The following is a 19,988-nucleotide window of genomic DNA, read 5'->3' on the forward strand; positions in this document are numbered from 1 at the left end:
GGTATTTAGGATATCCATTGCCTCCAACATTTAGCATTCGTTTGCATTGGGAACTTTTCAACTCTTCTAGCTGTGTATATAATTATTGTCCTTAATTTTGAAAGTCATGCACATCTATGAAAAAAATATAAGTGGAAAAAAGTCTCAAGTTTGCCCCTGGTTGCCCACTTCCAGAAGTGACCAACATCAGCTGCTTCTCACATGTCCGCTCAGGAGAAGGTTCTGTGCGTGCACATGCAGAATACAACTGCAGGATCACACGAAGAACTACAAGGCCCTAAATGCCCTGGGTTCGTGGGTCTTACTATTTTTACTGCCCCTGGTGCTCACCGTGGCTCGGCCTCGGCCTCGTGGGCCTCCCTTCTGCAGCTCGGGCTGTGCTGCTCTGTCGACCCGTCAGCAGCTCCATCCTCACTGTTCCCTCTGCCTGGAACGCTTGTTCCCCAGCCTGCGTGGCTGACTCCTGCTTTTGGCTCAAATCTCGCCTGCTCGGAGAGGCTTTCCCTGCCCACCTGTTGGGCACGATTGTCCACATCGCCCTGTCATTTTCTTCGTTGCACTTGTCCTATTCTGAAGTGGTTTTGATTTTTTCATTATGGTAACATACACATAGCATAAAACCGACCATGTTAGCTATTTTAAAGCACACAATCCGGTGGCTGCAAGTACATTCACGGTATTGTCCATCATTATCTAGTCCCAGGCCCTTTTCATCTCCCCAAATGGAAAACCTCACTTCTTTTTTGTCTTCCTCGCCCCAGCAAAATATCAGCCTCATACAAGCACCATTTCAACTGTCCAGTTTACAAATAGCTCCATAACAGGCACATGACAAAAATTTATCAAATGAGCGATTCATATTTTAATGACTCCAAAATGGATATAGATATTTTTATATACCAAAGGAATCATACTATGCATTCTCTTTTAGAACTTGTATTTTTCACTTAATATTAATTGGTATTTTGATGGCAAAACATACACATCTAACACATTCTACTTAAAGGCATCATACTGTTGGTCCATGTGGGTGAATCCAAACTTATCGTACCAATTCTCCAGTGGTTGTCATTCCATTTATTTCCAGTTATTGATATCATCAACACCCTTGGCCAGCTATTTTTGAACCTTGGGGTCTTCTGTAATTGACACATCTTTAGAAAACTTAGTGAGATGTGATCCTTGTGTAAGGGACGAGGGCCAAAGAGTCACTGGATTGGTGGGGATGGTTTGGTGGGGGGAGCGCCAACCTGTGATTTTTGAGGTGTGTTGGTGCGAAAGTTGATAAGGCCATGACAAAAGGATGCTAGCCAAGGCAATGTGACAGCCAAGGACAATCTGTCCAACACGTGATTGAAATATCAGCTTTGAAGGCAGACTTTGCGGGGGAGGTGTGGAGAAAATTGTCAACATTAGCGTGGTCACTGCTTTGTGTCCCTGCTTCTTCAACCACCTTAAGGCAGGTGCCTCATGCTCACTTCATGTTGAAACTGAGCAACCTTTCAGGGCCAGAGGCAGCGTGGTTAGTAACAGTCGTGGGGACAGCATTTTCTAGTTGAGAGACTTAAAGTTTGCAATTGCGTTTAATCCTCGCAAGACTTTGCTCTGTAGAAATCCATCGCCATGGTGACACGGAAGTTTGATATAATGATTGGGAGTGTGAGCTCTTCATATTACTTGGTTTAAGTCATGGTTCTACCTTTCCTGGGCTGCCACCTTTCCATGCCTTGTTTTTCTATAGTACAGCCCCATCACAGTTCCTGCCTCAGAGGGTTTCTAGGTAACTAAATGATAATTAAATGGAGTACTCAGAGACGTGCCCACACACAAGTTCTCAATAGATGTTAACCATCGTTAATCTTTGAGCACCTACCATGCACCAAGAACTCCACTTGTACTATTTAATTCTTCAGACAATCCTATGGCTTAGATCTCAGTAGTCCCATATATACAAAAGGAAACTGAGAGTCAAACAAGTTCAAGGTCAGGCAGATGGATGTGCAGGAATTCATGTCCAGGCCACCCTGTGCCGAAGACACAACCACTCACATATTTGACAATTGCAGACATGAAGACTGTGAGCGGTGGCATGTGTCACACAGAGCCACACCGCTGGCTTGAGAAGGAGCCTCGAGTTTGAAACCTTTGTCCTGCACGTCCTTCCAGGATGGTTGATTCAAATGGGGCAGTGACAATGACTGGTATTTATTAAGCACATTTTATATGCCAGGCAGAGTTCTCACCTGTGTGTGTGGATCCGTTTCCTGCTGGTGTTAACAGATTACCCCACTCTTAGCTGACTTAACACACATGTATTCTCTTACAGTTCTCTAAGTCAGAAGTCTCGCGGGTGCTAAAACCAAGGTGTGTGCAGGTCTGTGTTCCTTCTCGAGGCTCTAGAAGCGAATCCGTTCTCTGGACTGTCCCAGCTTCTAAAGGCTGCCACGTTCTTTAGCTTGTGGCCCCTTCCTTGCATAACTCCAACCTCTGCTTCTGTTATCACGCCTGATTTTCTGACTCTCCGGCCTCCTTCTTATAAGAACCCTCTCATTGATGACATTGGGACCACATAATCTAGGCTCATCTCCCCGTGTCAAGATCGTTAATCATATCTGCAAAGCCCCTCCCCCACTTTTTTTTTTTTTTTTTTTTTACCATGGGAGGTCATATATTCACAAATTCTGGGGATTAGGATGTGACCATTATTCCAACTGACCACAGCATCTACTAACCATCTCATGCTAACATTCAGAGACTGTAACAATGATCACCCTCCTGTTGGTTATTTGGATGAGGAACTGAGCCCCAGAGCACTGAGTACCCTTGTTGGGGTTGCAAAGGCTTGAGAGGCGAAACATTCAACCCAGGCATTGGGCTCCAGAGCAGGAACTTTGGGTTATTACAATATTCTCCCTGTCTGGATCTTAGTATCTGAATTTGAACCCTGGGGAGAAAGGTAGAAATGAAAGCTTAAGATGAATGAACTCATTAAAGTGTAGATGTTGGGGTTTTTGGTGAGGCAAGGATATAAGCTTGAAGCTGTTAGTAGTAAAGGGTTTGGAGGAAATGAGAAAATGTATCTCTCTCCTGTCTCCATAAATAGTCCTAAAATATCTGGCTCGTGTGCCCCCTCTGACATGTACAAAGGGCCTTCTGGTATCTTCTCTGTGTATAACAAGATCTCAGGGTGGGTTTTAGTCTCTCTCATCTGATGTTTGGCAAAACTGCCCCCCACGTCTGCTGTGGTTTGACTCCAAAGCCTCACCCTCTCTCCTCCTGGCCTGCAGAACACTGACAATGGCAGGATACTTGTCCCAGCTACCCCACCACTCGGGACAAAGGGTTCTCCAAGCATTTGAACGTGCCAGTGCCCGAGGAATAGCGTGGTCCTCACCTGCATGTTCCAGACGTGGGTGTCTGGCTATAAAGGCTCATTTTGCAGTTTAATAATCGTCTTGAACCACCCCCAAAATATTTTCTATTAATACCCATGACTTGGCCCGAGTAGACCCATTAGCATTCCAGACCATCAGTTGATATCGATTCATTGCATTTGCATGGAATTCTTTACGGCACCAATAAGCAAGCCATACAAATATCTACAGGGGTGAGGGTCGGGAGGGATCACAAGAGAAGAGCAGTGCAAAGGCCCTGAGGTGTCAGCAAGTTTGGCTTGTGCAAGGAACGGTAGCTGGGGAAGATCAAGAGAGGGGAAGATAATCAATGAACTTCAAGGGAAACGGAGTGCACACTACGGATCGGATTCTAAAGGTGATGAGGATTTTGTATGAATGCATGCTGCTCCTTCTCACTTTAATCTCTTCAGTGGCTTCTGGTTGCATTCAGAATATAAGGAAGGCTCTGCAGGGTCTGGTCCTATTCACCTTGCCATTCATCCTTAGGTCCTCGCTCCTCATGGCCCCCGCCATGCTGGTTCCACTCGCTCTCGGAACACATCCAGCTGTTGGCATCTCAGGCCCTTTTCACGGCTGGTTCTCCTGCCTGGAGGATCCCCTGCCATCCCCGGACGCCCTCCAGCTCCTCTTAGGCCTCCCTCTTCCTTCTCTTCCTCCAGGAGTAGCTTATGGGTTATTGACCTTACCCTAGGCATTCCTTTCGCAGCCTCAGTTCTCCTCCTTCGTAGCCACGATCACAACAAAAGGTTGTATTTGTTTCTGGTTTCTTTCTTTCTTTCTTTTTTTTTTTTGAGACAGAGTCTCACTTTGTTGCCCAGGCTAGAGTGAGTGCCCGTGGCGTCAGCCTAGCTCACAGCAACCTCAAACTCCTGTGCTCGAGCAATCCTCCTGCCTCAGCCTCCCGAGTAGCTGGGACTACATGCATGCGCCACCATGCCCGGCTAATTTTTTCTATATATATTAGTTGGTCAATTAATTTTTTTCTTTCTATTTTATAGTAGAGACAGGGTCTCGCTCTATGCTCAGGCTGGTTTCGAACTCCTGACCTTGAGCAACCCGCCCACCTCGGCCTCCCAAGTGCTAGGATTACAGGTGTGAGCCACCGCGCCCGGCCTGTTTCTGGTTTCTTTACTTCGTGATCTGTCTCCTCCATCGACTATCAGCCCCACGAAGGCAGGGATGGTCGGTGCCCACTTCGCCTGCTGCAGTGGGCTCGTGCTCTAGCGCTGCGCCCCACACATTGTACGTGCTCAGTAGAAACTTGCTTCTGAAGGAATGAGTAAAAGCATGCATCAAGAAAGAGCATCGAGATGTCCCCCCTAAACTGTCCAGACCTTTGCTTTAATAATTCGTAAATGCAACAAACAATTTACCATTGAAAAGCATTTTCAGCAGACTGGTAGCGGTGAGGGGCTGGAGTCTGGAGATCTCCAAGGGGCAGCAGGACCACAACGGAGGGGAGAGCTGGCAAACGCCATCCGTCCTTTGGTCAGTAACAGCAGAGGCCAAGAAAAGGGGATGGATTCAGGAGCTATTTGGAAAGCTATTTGGAACCAACTGGATGGACGAGTAGGACACAGAGAAGGAACAGGGACGGCAACGGTTCGCTTGTGCTGATGAAATAATATGTAGAGAAGGCTAACATATTTTGGGCTGTATATCAAAAAACCAAATCTTGGGATTTGAGATGCTTGAGGGACGTTTAGGTGGACGTGTCCAGGAGGCAGTTAGAATTGCAATGCCCGCACTCAGAAGTGACGCTTGGCCAGAGATGTCATGATACCAGGAATGACGGTATTGTTTTGGATTATGTTCATGAGTTCTGGGCACACGTCCTGGGCCATGGTAAGCCCAGAGGTATTAATAGTGTGGCCCAGAGGTTAAGAGCTCAGTTTCTGGAGTCAGGGCGTTGGGGTTCGGCTGTTTGTGGCACTCGGCTGGGTGCCTAGGCGCACCTGTGCCCCATCTGCACACATCTGGGTCAATAACAGCACCCACCGCACTGGGCTCCCTACCGTTACGATTATTATGAATTTACAGCAGTGGGTGGCACTTAAAGAGTTGGGTTTTTTTTGTTTCTTTTTTTTTTTTGAGACAGAGTCTCACTCTGTTGCCCAGGCTAGAGTGAGTGCCGTGGCGTCAGCCTGGCTCACAGCAACCTCAAACTCCTGGGCTCAAGCGATCCTCCTGCCTCAGCCTCCCGAGTAGCTGGGACTACAGGCATGCGCCACCATGCCCGGCTAATTTTTTGTATATATATTTTTAGTTGGTCAATTAATTTCTTTCTATTTTTGGTAGAGACGGGGGTCTCACTCTTGCTCAGGCTGGTTTCGAACTCCTGACCTTGAGCAATCTGCCCGCCTCGGCCTCCCAGAGTTCTAGGATTACAGGCGTGAGCCACCACACCCGGCCTACTTAAAGAGTTTTATCTGCTATTTTTTATGATGGCAGTTAATGATCGGAACAAGCCTAAGCGGTAGGTAGGATGAGCACCCCCGTGTTTCCATACGGCAAAGCTAAAACTTAGAGAATTTAAGGAACTTCCCGCCACCCCGAGTCAGCCAGCCCGTCAATCGGTGGACCCGGGATTTGAACCTGAATGTTGCGCCCCCGCTGTCAAAGGCAGGTTCGACCCCAGACCCCGCGCCACCAGCCAGCGGGGGTGAGAGCCGTCCACAGGAGGCGGGCGGACGAGGCGTCACCCGGAAAGAGCCCGTCCCGGCGGGTAGGAGGAAGGCTGCGAGGAGGAATAACGAGAGAAACGAGAAAGAGGCTCCGCGGGGCGGGAGAGCCGCGCTGTGGGGAGGAGGAGAAGTTTGAGGCGCTCTCGTGCTCAGTGGCGCCACCTACCTGTGGAGGACTTAAACCACTGGTTCTGGGTTTTTGATGCCAAGCCCATTACCTGGATTTGTTGAGTGGGTACCATCTGACGTCCGCCCCCCCCCCCACCCCACAACTGTCCTGACCTTTGCTTTAATAATTCGTAAATGCAACGAACAATTTACAATTGAAAAACATTTTCACATCGGGGTCCAGTTGGACTTTCATGGCCACTGTGAGAGGCAGGATAAGTAATTAACCTACGCTCTGCTGATGAGAAAACAAAAGTCTGAAGAGGGGAAGTGGTGTATGGAGCTTAAGAACTCTGACATCATAGAGTGCACTTACACAAACCTAGAAGGCTGAGCCTACTACACACCTGGGCTTTAGGGTACAGCCTATTGTTCCTAGACTGCAAACCCGTGCAGCATGTTGCTGTACTGAACACTGTAGGCAATTGCAACACAATGGTGAGTACTTATGTACCTAAGCATATCTACAAAGATACAAAAGGTACAGAAAAAATATGGTATTGTAAGCTTTGCGCAGTGGCAGTATCGTAGCCAATGAGGTTTATCCGAGGCGCGATTATTGCTAATTGAAAACTTTTCCCAATACCCCGCCATGACGACTTGCAATATAGTCGGCATTGGCAATTTTTGACGGTCCCCACGGGGACTGGATAAAAAAAAAAAATATGGTATTGTAATCCTATAGGATCACCGTCCTATATACAGTTCACTATTAATCAATATGTCATTATGCAGTGCATCACTGTAAATATTTTTTTCTCTTCTGAAAAAGTAAGTTGTTGTTTTTTTTTTTTTTACTGTCTGGAGATAGAAAGAAAAATGGCATGCATGACATCAAACCTGGAAGATAGTGGGAAGAGGAAGGGGACCTGTGGGAACAAAATTTTTGTCTTTTTCCAATCCAGAGGGAAGAGGCCAGCCGAGATGAATGGATGGTCCAGTTACCTGTTGGGATGGACGACCTTCCTCCTCTATTCCTATGAGACACAAGGAAGTGAGTACACTGGGAAACAATGGGGGGGGGGTGGATTTAAAAACTGGGAAAGAATGAATGGGCCAAAGTCAAGATTCCTGGAACCAAGTAGGGAGGAGAAAGCTTGGCAGAAATCTCAGGTAGACCTCAGACAGATCTGCCACGTATTCTCTGTAATCTGGTCAAGCAATGTAACCTCTCTGATGTCAGTTCCCAGACTGTGAAAGAGAAATAAAGGCATTTATCTCACATGGTTATTATGAAGATTAAATAAAATAATGGATACAAGCAGCTTTCATAAGACTCAGTGCATGGCAGGGGGAAACATGAATATGTTAACTAAAAAGGCAGGCTATATAATGCCAATAAACTGAATGCTTGGACACCCTAATTATACTCTTAATGTATCTAGGAATCTAAATTAACAACCAAAAGACTATATGACAAGCATGGAAACAGAACAAAGAGAGACCTCAATTATATATAGTTCACTCAAGCTATTGAGTGAGGCATTCTCCACAATTAGAATCCTTTTCTGCCTGAGAAATTCTTCTCCTTTGGATAAGGCTCAAGAAACACTCACATGTTCAAGTGCTTTGATCCCATGAAGCCCTTCTTCAATGGTCACATTCTTTATTCCAAAGATTCTTAACATGGGGTCACTGGATGAGCACTAGAGTTCATGAAAACCTGAATTTGTATTTTAAAAAAGTGTATATTTTATTAGGGTACTGAGAATAGCTATTGTAACAAACAAACTCCAAACTATCAGTAGGTTAACACAATGTCATTTTTTTCTCTTGCTTCTGCAAGGACTGGTGAGGGTGCACCTAGTCAGCAAACAGTGCTCCACACGGTCACTCAGGGATCCAAGCTCCCTCCCTCTGGGGGCTCCACCATCCCCGAGGGCTTCAGAGTATTCTGAGGATTCTTTGCTTTTAGCCGATGATGGACAAGGGTCAAGAGACTCTGGAGGATCTTGGAGGAGAGGTTTATTTGTTGTTGTTGTTTTGCTTTTGCCACGCCAGGACGTGCTTCACTTCCTGCCACTTCCATAACTCATGTGGTACTTAGCTGCAAGCAAGTCTGGAATTATAGTCCAGCAGTGCCTTTGGGAGGAAATATAGAAACTGATTTTGGTGAACACACAGCCATCTCAACCAAGAAGACATATAAGTATTTTCCTAGGAGAAGTTCTGGGTTCTCAGAAGAACTGACAAGTCTCTAAAAGGATAAGAACTCCCAGTTTATTCCAACAAGGAACAATGTGCTTGACAGAGTATGAACTTTCCAGTTGTAGTCTCATTTCTGTCATGCCTCGCTGAGATCACATCCACACTCCTGTGCTGAAATTCAGTATCTCCAAGTCCCCTCTGCACACATTTACAGAAAAATTCATTCAATACACATTTATTTTGTCATCTCCAAGTTCCAGTCTCGTTGTTATGGACCAGGAATGCAGCAATAGATAAAACCTAGGCCCTCCACTCAGAGATTTCACAGTGAATGGGAGTGACAGATACATAAACAGATAATTTTTTTAAAAAAATTGGTAAGTATGTCTATCAAGATTGGCTCTGAGTATTATAAGCATAGGAAGAGCATTGGTCCAAATGGAACCAAGTTTTTATGGGTGAATAGCAGGGACCAAAGCTAGAGAAAAGCCAAAGGCAGTCCAGGGTAGGATGAAGGGCATGAGCAAACTCCAAAGATAAGAAAGAGCATGGGGTAAGGTCAAGGGCATGTTAAGCAGGGAGTGAGAACAGGCGGGTCAGCAAGGTCTGGATTATGGAGGATTATAACCCAGGTAAGAAGATTAGGCCATCTGCTGGATTACTTTGCAGATGGCTAATAGTATTCATTATGTGCTGATTCTTACTAACAATTCCCCAAAATAACCTCAATTCCATGTACAGGGACATCTTTCCTGCCCCTACCCCCACCGTAGTATGCCATACAATCAGTGGTGTCCATGATTGCAAAAAAGCATCGATGATGATGATAGCTAATAATTGTTAAGCAGTAGCCATGGGCCAAGTATGCTTTTAAGCACTTCCCAGATTTAAACTGGTTTAAACATCACAAAACAAGACCAAACAGTTCTGAAAAATGGAGGTGGAACATGGAAATGATATTTAAAGATTTCTAATTGCATCAACCCATGGGTGGGGCTCAAAGAGGAAGTCTGGCTTCTCCATTCTCTCCTACCACATCCCTCATCCCCACCATGACCTATTTCAGAGTATGCAGGGTAAGAATCTAATCTGGAACTAGTAATAGGGCTATTAGGTTATAGACCTTGAAGTCAGAGATCGTGTCTTGTCCATCTATGTTAGTAGAGGGCTAAGTACTGTAATGACCCTCAAATGTCAGTGGCTTACCTCAGTCAAGGTTCATGTCAAACTCATCGAACAGTTCAAGGTGGATGTTTGGTGGGAAACATTTTGTTGTTGCAATCCAGAGAACAGGATCCTTCTGCTTTGTGTCGCCACCATTCCCCAGGAACTCAGTGTTCTCTGCCCAGTCTTTGTCAGAGTTTCTCAACCTCAGCACCATCTTTGCAGTGGGGGGCTGTGTGCAATGAAAACTTCGTCCATGTTCATGGATGGAAGAATCAATATTGTTAAAATGTTCATACTACTCAAAGCAATCTACAGATTCAATGAAATCCTTATCAAAATACCAATGACATTCTTCACAGAAATGGAAAAAAAGTCCTAAAATTTATATGGAACCACAAAAGGCCCAGAATAGCCAAAGATATCCTGAGAAAAGAGAGCAAAACTGGAGGAACCACATTACCTGACTTCAAATTATACCACAAAGCTATCGTAATCAAAACAGCATGGTACTGGCATAAAAACAGGGACATAGACCAATGGAACAGAATAGATAACCCAGAAATAAATATGCACATTTACAATGAACTCATTTTCAAAAAAGATGCCAAGAATATACATTGGGAAAAGGATAGTCTCTTCAATAAATGGTGCTGAGAAAGCTGGATATTCACATAAAGAAGAATGAAATTAGACCCTTATCTCTCACCATATAAAAAAATCAGATCTAAATGGATTAAAGACTTAAATTTAAAACCTGACACTATGAAACTACTAGAAGAAAACATTGGAGAAACAAAACACTCCAGGATATGATTTCCTGAGTAAGACCTCAAAAGCATAGGCAACCAAAGCAAAAATGGACAAGTGGGATTATATTAAGCTAAAAAGCTTCTACAAAGGAAACAATCAACAAAGTGAAGTGGAAAACCAAAGAATGGGAGAAAATATTTGCAAACCAGCCATCTGACAAGGGACTAATAACTAGAATATATAAGGAATTCAATAGGAAAAAAAATCAAATAATCCAAGTTAAAGATGGGCAAAAGATCTGCATAGAAATTTCTCAAAAGAAAACATACAAATGGCCAACAGGTATAGGAAAAAATGTTCAGCATCATTAGTTGTCAGAGAAATGCAAATCAAAACTGCAAGGAGATATCATCTCACCCCAGTTAAAACAGCTTTTATCCAAAAGACAGGCAATATGAATGTTGATGAGGCTGTTGAGAAAGAGGAACCCCCAAACACTGTTGGTGGGAATGTAAATGAGTATAGCTACTATGGAGAACAGTAAGGAAATTTCTCAAAAAAAAAAAAACCTAAAAATAGAACTACCATATAATCCAGCAATCCTACTGCTGGGTATATCCAAAAGAAAGGAAATGAGTATGTTGAAGAGATACCTGTATTCTCATGTTTGTTGCAGCACTATTTACAAGAGCCAAGATATGGAATCAACCTAAGTGTCCATCAACAGATGAATGGATAAAGAAAATGTGGTACATATACACAATGGAACATTATTCAGCTACAGAAAAGAATGAAATCCTGTTATTTGTAGCATCATGAATGGAACTGGAGGACATTATGCTAAGTGAAATAAGCCACGTACAGAAAGATGAATTCCACATGTTCTTACTCATATGTGGGAAATACAAGTTTTAAGAATTGAACTCACAGAGATAGAGACTAGAATGATGGTGACCAGAGGCTGGGAAGGGCAGTGGACAGGGGATAGAGTGGGAATGGTTCAGTCGAACAACAGGATGATTATAGTCAACCATACTTTATTGTGTATATATATATATATATATATATATATATATATATTTTTTTTTTTAGACAGAATCTCACTCTGTTGCCCAGGCTAGAGTGCCGTGGCATCAGCCTAGCTCACAGCAACCTCAAACTCCTGGGCTCAAGTGATCCTACTGCCTCAGTCTCCCAAGTATCTGGGATTACAGGCATGCGCCACCATGCCCGGCTAATGTTTTCTATATATTTTTAGTTGGCCAATTAATTTCTTTCTATTTTTAGTAGAGACGGGGACTCGCTCTTGCTCAGGCTGGTTTCGAACTCCTGACCTTGAGTGATTCTCCCTCCTCGGCCTCCTAGAGTGCTAGGATTATAGGCGTGAGCCACCGTGCCCGGCCTTATTGTATATTTTTAAATAACTGAAAGAGTGGAGTCAGAATGTTCCTCACACAAAATGATAAATGCTTGAGGTGATGGACACCCCAGTTATCCTGATTGATCCTGATTTGATCATTACCCGTTGCATCAAAACATCCTATGTACCCCCCAAATATGTACAAGTTTTATGTACCCATAATAATTAAAAATGAAAATTAAAAAAGAAAAAAAAAGGAAATGGATTTAAATTTATTTCATGTGGCATTTTCTGAACTTATGTTGTTTCTTGAGCAAGTCACTGTTCTGTAATAGGTTCTGGAAATATTTTGTGCAAAAGACAAAGTTCTTGTCCTCATACGGAAGAGTAAAAAGATCCAGGGTGTGTTTTCTAAACTTTGCTTATTCAAGTGTCACCTACTCAATACTTGCAGCATCTGCACGCCACCAGCACGATTAATTACTGAATCTTTTCTTTACATTTGATAATTTAATCTAAATATTTTCTTGACTTTGATAAATTCATTTTAAAAGAATAGTTATTAATAATATTAGGATTGTAATACAAAAAAGCAGTACCACTTGCCATAAATAGAAAGTACAACTAAAAATAAATACTGCACCATGAAAACAAAATCCTATTATTAAATTCTATTAGATACTATTGTTGGAATAAGCCTTTGAGCCTGAGTCCTGCCCTCTTTTTTGCAAAAAAAGGAGATTATTAAGTATTAGAAATACTAGTATTAGAGAAATACCAGTATTAAATTGAGGCTTTCTCTTTTGTGTCGTCAGAAGGACTGAAAGGGCCTTTAGAAAAGGATTTTTTTTCAGTCTGTGTTTCAAAATGATTTCACCTGTGCCCCTGCATTACTAAATGTGATTTTGGGATCTGCCAAAAAAGTATCTTGTGTGACATTAGTGGTGCCTCTTCTGTACTCTGAGAAACGGGTTCAGGGGAACAATATCTCCTGGTTTCCTTCATTGTCAATGAAACTCTTCACCGATTCTCTTGTGTCCAGACATAAACTGGACACATTTTTATATGTCATTAGGTTAACAGATAAGAAGTTGGATGGTAAGTCTAGGTGTGTAGCCTTCAAGCTACCATAAGAACTGTCTCATTCCCCCGTTTGGGCTTCTGTGACAAAACACCACAGACTGGGTAGCTTATAAAAACAGAAATCTTCTTCTCACAGTTCTAGAGGCTGAGAAGTCCAAGGTCAACAAGGCACCGGCAGATGCAGTTTCTGACAAGAGCTTGTTTTCTGGTTCGTAGATGGCATCTTCTTGCTGTGCCCCCCCCGTAGCGGAAGGGGCTCCCTGGGGTCTCTTTTGTGAGGGTTCTAATCCAAATCATGAGGGCTCTGATCTTATGATCTTATCACCTCCCAAAGTCCCCACCTCCTAATACCATCACCACAGGGGGGTTTAGGATTTCAACATGTGGATTTGGGGTGGGGACACAAACTTCAGACCATAGCGAGAGCCCAACCAAGCCCCAGCCTATGCTCATTCATTGTGATCGCTCCTTCCTGATTTGTCCTTCTGTCCTTCAGGTAAGACAGACGAATGTGTCTTTCCCTTCACCTACAAGGGGTCTGTTTACTTCACTTGCACCAAAGTGGGGGGCTTGTCCCCGTGGTGTGCAACCAGAGCGGTGTACGACGGCAGGTGGAAGCACTGCATGATCGAAGGTGAGTGCTGTCCCTTCGTCCCCTGCCTGCGGGCTTCCGAGTAGGGTGGATTACGAAGAGAATGTGTGACTGTGTAAGACGTGGTCATATTTTTGCAGACAAGTTAAAATACGTATGTGTGCATAGACAATGCCCTGGGAGGCCAGACACTCAATGCTAATAATGGGTAATAATATTAATAATGATAGTGGTAAAAATGGTGCTGTCTGGATGAGCATCTTGTAATATCATAAGACCAGTTGACCAAATGGAGCCATTGTCTTCTCCCCCTTTTTATTTTCCGAATTAATAAGGAGAAAAGAAACAATGTATATGAGAAAAGGGATTTGAGAGATTGTTTACTCTTTTTCAAAGCCCAAGGCATTTTTGACGACTATATGATTTCTTTTCTTTTTTTTTTTTTTGTACACAGAGACAAAAGACAAAATCCATGTACAACTTTTGACTCCCCCAAAACTTGACTATGACTAGCTTACTATTGACCGGAACCCTTGCTGATAGCATAAACAATTAACAGATATTTTGTACATTGTATGTATTGCACTGTTATTAAGATTATATGGAAGAGAAAATATATTTTACCATTCATGAAGTGGAGGTGGATCATTGTGGAGGTCTTCATCCTTGTCTTCACGTTGAGTAGGCCAAGGAGGAAGAGGAGGAGGAAGAGGAGGGTTGGGTCTTGCTGTCTCAGGAGGGGCAGAGGAGGAAGAGTTGGAGGAGGTGGGAGGGGAGGCAGGAGAGGCAGGTGTACTCGTGTAACTTTTATTGAAAAAAAATATCCATGTATAAGTAGACCCATGCAGTTCAGAACCATGTTGTTCGAGGGTCACCTGTGTGTGGAGTATTTCTTACTCAACGCTTGATGAAATGAATGCAGTCTTTTCCAAATCTTACGTTTCTCCTGTAACTTTGATGGTTGGTTGATTGGCTGATGATTAAATAACTCTGCCCCGTGCATGACTTGAAGAAGTCGAGCCACTCACGAACTCACTCTCTTCCGAGCAGATTACCCGCGGTGCGTCTTCCCCTTCATCTACCGGGGAAAGTCCTATGACAGCTGCATCACAGAGGGCAGCCTGTTTGGAAGCCTGTGGTGCTCAGTTACCTCCAGCTTTGACGAGAAGCAGCAGTGGAAGTTCTGTGAATTGAACGGTGAGCCGCTAGAGCGAGGACAGGGTGCGTGGCGGGAAGGACAGAGGACGCAGGGATCCTTCTGATGGGAGGAGACAGCAACAAGGTGGGGCGCAGTACTTCCAGGAGCCGAGTGTCTGCTCAGAGAGTGCACTGTGACAGCCCCAGAGACAGGAACGTCCTGAGGCCACGTTCCTCCAGTCTCCAATGCCTGGTGTCCTGAGGGCTGCAACTATGAGCTGTGCTCCCAACACTGGCTTTTGGGTGTTTCTGTGTCTAGAATTGACCATAGCCGATTCACCCATGGAAAGACCCCACCTGCACTTCAATGCAGCTTAACATTGAATCTTTCTTTATTTTTAAAAAATTTTTTTTGAGACAGAGTCTCGCTTTGTTGCCCAGGTGAGAGTGAGTGCCATGGCGTCAGCCTAGCTCACAGCAACCTCCAACTCCTGGGCTCAAGCAATCCTCCTGCCTCAGCCTCCCGAGTAGCTGGGACTACAGGCATGCGCCACCATGCCCGGCTAATTTGTTCTATATATATTAGTTGGCCAATTAATTTCTTTCTATTTATAGTAGAGACGGGGTCTCACTCTTGCTCAGGCTGGTTTCGAACTCCTGACCTTGAGCAATCTGCCCGCCTTGGCCTCCCAAGAATGCTAGGATTACAGGCGTGAGCCACCGCACTCGGCCGACATTGAATCTTAATTCTATTCTATACGGAATCCTAACTGAATAGTGACCAACATTCATTCAGTGCCCTCTCTGCACTAGACTCATCTACAATATGCTGTTGAATCTTTCCATGGCAGCTCTGTGAGATGCTTTTCATCCTAACCCATTTAATAAATGGTCTCAGTAAAATTACGTCCTTCTCAAAGTCACACCCCCAGGCAATGTCAGAGATAGAATTTTAAATTCAAGGGCATGTGGTTCCAAAGCCTACCCTCTCTTAGCAAGCATTGACACCTCCATAGAGATTAAAATGCATACCAGGCACTTATCCATGGGCACATTTATTCTTTTATAAAAATCTTAATTATGTTCTTCCTTTAGCACTCAAAAAAATCCTAATGACATCTAAACCTTCATTTTATTTTAGCTCTAGCCACCCATCACTTGTGTCCTTAACACTAAACCAACTTTATCCTTAAATCTCACTATAACTTTGTCCTAATGCTTAGCCTATTTTTTTTTTTTTTTTTTGAGACAGAATCTACTCTGTCATCCAGGCTGGAGTTCCTTGGCATCAGCCTAGCTCACAGCAGCCTCAAACTCCTGGGCTCAAGCGATCCTCCTGCCTCAGCCTCCCGAGTAGCTAGGACTACAGGCATGTGCCACCATGCCCGGCTAATTTTATATATATGTATATTTTTAATTGTCCAGCTAATTCCTTTCTATTTGTTTTAGTAGAGATGGGGTTCTCACTCTTGCTCAGGCTGGTCTCGAACTCCTGAACTCAAACAATCTGCCCACCTCGGCCTCCCAGAGTGCTAGGATTACAGGCATGAGCCACCACGCCTGGCCAGAATTTGTGCTCTTAATCACCAGTCATTATTGCCTGTAAACCCCAACCTCTTATAAAATCTGGCTCACCTTAAAACACCACCCCAAAAACCTGTTAATTAGGCAAGACAGAGTTTATTTCTTCCTGAAGTAAGGGAGATTACTACTCTGACAGAGTCTTAATAGTGTCCTAAAGTTGTTAGGGTAAAGGCAGGATATTGATGAAGTCCTGGGCTCTGGTCTAAGGGGGAATCTTCCAATGTGGGGGTGTGATTTGGATTGGGTTAAGTATTGTGATATAACGGTTTAGGGCCAGTGATCTTAGAAAGGTGAAGTTAACTTAGGACAGGGTTTCAAAGAGTCTTGAAGAGTGAATAGTATTTTGATACAGTCTACTGAAAAAGTTGAACAGTCTGATATTTATTTAAATAGTTTTTCAGGGCTGGGTGCGGTGGCTCACGCTGTAATCCTAGCACTCTGGGAGGCCAAGGCGGACGGATTGCTCGAGGTCAGGAGTTTGAAACCAGCCTGAGCAAGGGTGAGACTCCGTCTCTACTATAAATAGAAAGAAATTAATTGGCCAACTAATATATATAGAAAAAAAATTAGCTGGGCATGGTGGCGCATGCCTATAGTCCCTACTTGGGAGGCTGAGGCAGGAGGATCGCTTGAGCCCAGGAGTTTGAGGTTGCTGTGAGCTAGGCTGACGCCATGGCACTCACTCTACAAAGTGAGACTCTGTCTCAAAAAAAAAAAAAAAAAAGTTTTTCAGGAAGTTCCTGGAATAAAACAATAAATTTATATGCAACTTTTATCTTCCTGTGCAAGAATTTTCTCTATTAGTAGAGTCAAGTTAAAGACGATCGTGGGACAGGAGAGTCATATTAATGCAGGCAGTGAGCCGTGGATGGTTTTGGTGTTCACTTATCCACAAAATGGGAATAAGAGCATCACCCAGAAGGTGCTGGGTGGGTTTGATGTTGTGTCACTTTTCATGAGCTAGGACGTGGCACATGGTTTGTGTGTGATTAAATAGAAGCCCTTTTCATCCGCTCTGCCTGACCTGCAACCTTCCCATGACCATTTTCAGAGTACGGGGGCAATTCTCTCAGCAAGCCCTGCATCTTCCCCTCCAGCTACAGAAACAGTGTGGTCTCTGAATGCATCGAGGATGACAGCAACAAGCTCTGGTGCCCAACCACGGAGGACATGGATAAGGATGGAAAATGGAGTCTCTGTGCGGACACCAGTAATGTGGGGTGGGGGGTGGGCGTGGGTGGGGCGGGCAGGCAGAGCCTCGCCTCGTTCCCCCGCAGCTGATAGCCTGTGTGTCGGGGGGACTCAAAATTTTCAGCCTCTGTGTGTGTCCAAACATGACCACAGAAGCACCACGAGTATTGATGCTAGGGTTACCAATACGTTTTAATGAGTTGCAATGAAGTTGCAACCAATGAAGTTGCAAATATGGAATCCATGAAAAACGGGGATGCGTTGAAAGTCGTCCTCTGAGACAAATCCTCTGTCCCCTTCCTCCCCGGTCCTCCTGGTGACAGAACTCCTGGTGACAGGCCACCAGGAGCCCTGTGTGTTCACTCTGCCTCTTCCCCACCCCACTCTCCCACTCTATCTCCCACCCTTTCCCACTTTCTAAACTCAGAGACTTCCCAGGGAGGAAATCTTCTGACATTTAGGATTAGGTTAGAATTCGTCCCTCCAGGGGGCGCCTCTGAGCAGGGCCCAAACAGCACAACCAATGAATGCCGTCATTACACAGTTTTCGATCTGCAAGTCTGCACTGCTGTGCGAATATAACCTCTGTCTCAAACCCTTCCTCTCCCTAGGAATTTCCTCACTGGCTCCTGGCTTTCCCTGCCACTTCCCCTTCAATTATAAAAACAAGAATTATTATAACTGCACTAACAAAGGATCCAAGGAGAACCTTACGTGGTGTGCGACTTCTTACAACTTTGACCAGGACCACACCTGGGTGTACTGCTGATGCCACGGTGAGAGCAGGAACCAGAGCTGGGTCCTCCTAGCAGGGGAAGCTGAGGTCTGTCCCTCCCAGGCTGCCCGAGTAGCTGAGCTTCCCAGCGAGGTGGGCTCCACTTTCCAAAGACATGATACAGTCAGGGCTTAGGGGTCGGGGGAGACTGGACACCTCCCCAAATTGGAAGGCTGGCAGAAATTGGGATTTCTCTGGCAGGTGGGAGAGCAAAGTGGGGGATGGACCAAGTTTTTCAGACTCAGAAAGGTATTTTCTCAAATCTTAAGTCTGGGAGGCTGCAGGTGTGAAAGACTAGGAAAGCAGACTTTCTCCAACTGGAATGGGACAACCTAGAGAAGGGGACGTCCTTTTCTGGTCCCTAGAAGCCAAGGCACCATGTTGTTGATCCATCACCACTGTCATTGAGTAGACGGCCAAGGAAAACATGAGGTTTAACTTCTCTTCCGTTGTCATTTGGGCCCCTGCCCTGTCTCAGCCCATAAATCGCCAACTGCCCCCACAGGAGAGCTTCGCCCCTGCTTTTCTTCTAGTCTCTGCCACCTGGTTTTCACCTGGGCTAAGGGCAGCATCCTCAGCCTGCAGAATTGCTCTCTAGACCTCCCTCGTGGACCGACTGCCCCAGGTGCTCTGCCATTTCAGCAGTCTGAAAGTAAAGAGAAGCCCTTTCACTGGATGTATGGACAAAACCCACTTTTCTCCCCTCCAAGGCGGAACAATATTTGTCCTTCCAACGCAATCTGTGGCTTACAGATGACACCAAATTAGTGACCCTTCCTGAACTTGGGCTTGGCGGTGAAAATTATCTTCCCAGAACAAGGGAGGGGCAAAGGAGGGGGTTTGGGACTCTGGCTACCGTCTTAACAGGGTGGGTGTTGAAACGCACCCACAGGGGACTCCAGTCTGTGGCTGGGACTAAGAACGCATCTAGTGTCCAGCCGCCACCTCTTCCCATCACAGCAGAACTGTCTCCTTGCAGGCCCCCTCTCCCACCAGACCTGTCACCACAGAGCTGAGGGCGAGGGGCTCTTTGTTCCTTGACCTACCTGCCCCCATCAGCCAGGTGGGCGCAGGGTTTGTCTAACTGCTGTCGGCTCAGCTGCTCCCTCTAGCGTTTAAGTCCGGAAAATCAGGACAAAGTCATTTTCTTAATTACATTTTGAGCCCATACAGACTTATTACTTCAACTCTGGCCTTTGCTTCTGTTTTCAGGGAGAGGAGAAACATCTTCAGAGTAAGACTGCTGTATGGAGGCCGGAACATGCTTCGTTTTTCTCATCTCATCTTTCAAGCTTAAACAATCACCTTTAGAAACACCCTCTCCCTCACCTCTTTTAATGACCTGGTCCTTTGTGAAGTACATAGGGAACATGTGGCATAAGCACCAATAAAGGAGTCCTAAATTAACCCTGGGGGTGGCCTTTTTTGGCTTTCTAGAATGAGAGGGATGGCGGACGTGCAGGGAAGACGTTGGCGGCTGGGTTGTTGAGTCTCATGGTGGGGAGATCACGCTCTCAGCTCAGGGACCTTCGGGGATAACTGCAGCCTGCTGTCTCTTCCTGGGAAATCACAGATTTGGGTGGACTATTTGTAGATACTTATTAGATTGTTAATAAATAAATTAGGAATAAACAGAGGATAAAAAATTCACCGCCAAGAGTGCTACAATTATTCCTCCCCCGTGCCCATAGCAGACATCAATAATGGATTACAGAATCTGTGTCCCTCTGAGCCCAGAGGCAAACGCTCATTGTTTATTTTTGTTGTTGCTTTTGTTATTGTTGTTCTCTATCTCCTCCTTTCATTTTCTCTCCTCTGTCCCCCTCCAACGCTCATTGTTTATTTTTGTTGTTGCTTTTGTTATTGTTGTTCTCTATCTCCTCCTTTCATTTTCTCTCCTCTGTCCCCCTCCTCTTCTTCTTCTAAATAAAAC

General features: G+C 44.8%; 1 protein-coding gene and 1 non-coding gene across 2 annotated transcripts; both read left to right on the forward strand.

The window, feature by feature from the left end:
* Positions 1–6,773: 6,773 nt before the first annotated feature.
* On the forward strand, positions 6,774–6,914 carry LOC142861421 (U4 spliceosomal RNA). Its single transcript, XR_012912656.1, has one exon. It is a non-coding gene; the product is annotated as a U4 spliceosomal RNA (small nuclear RNA).
* Positions 6,915–7,192: 278 nt separating this feature from the next.
* ELSPBP1 (epididymal sperm binding protein 1) lies at positions 7,193–18,049 on the forward strand. The gene is made up of 5 exons (XM_012761055.2): positions 7,193–7,262; positions 13,273–13,410; positions 14,419–14,565; positions 17,141–17,299; positions 17,892–18,049. The coding sequence occupies exons 1-5, from the start codon at positions 7,193–7,195 to the stop codon at positions 18,047–18,049; spliced, it is 672 nt and encodes a 223-aa protein (XP_012616509.1).
* Positions 18,050–19,988: the final 1,939 nt, after the last annotated feature.

This window comes from Microcebus murinus, chromosome 16 (assembly GCF_040939455.1).
Source record: "Microcebus murinus isolate Inina chromosome 16, M.murinus_Inina_mat1.0, whole genome shotgun sequence".
In the NCBI taxonomy this organism is placed as follows: Eukaryota; Metazoa; Chordata; class Mammalia; order Primates; family Cheirogaleidae; genus Microcebus; species Microcebus murinus.

What these genes read in the sequence shown, in the direction of transcription:
- ELSPBP1 (XM_012761055.2), top strand. Translation starts at nt 7,193, where the DNA reads ATGAATGGATGGTCCAGTTACCTGTTGGGATGGACGACCTTCCTCCTC. An exon ending in GAAGTTCTGTGAATTGAACG is followed by an intron (nt 14,566 to 17,140) that starts GTGAGCCGCTAG and finishes GACCATTTTCAG; the next exon opens with AGTACGGGGGCAATTCTCTC. An exon ending in GAGTCTCTGTGCGGACACCA is followed by an intron (nt 17,300 to 17,891) that starts GTAATGTGGGGT and finishes TCCTCTCCCTAG; the next exon opens with GAATTTCCTCACTGGCTCCT.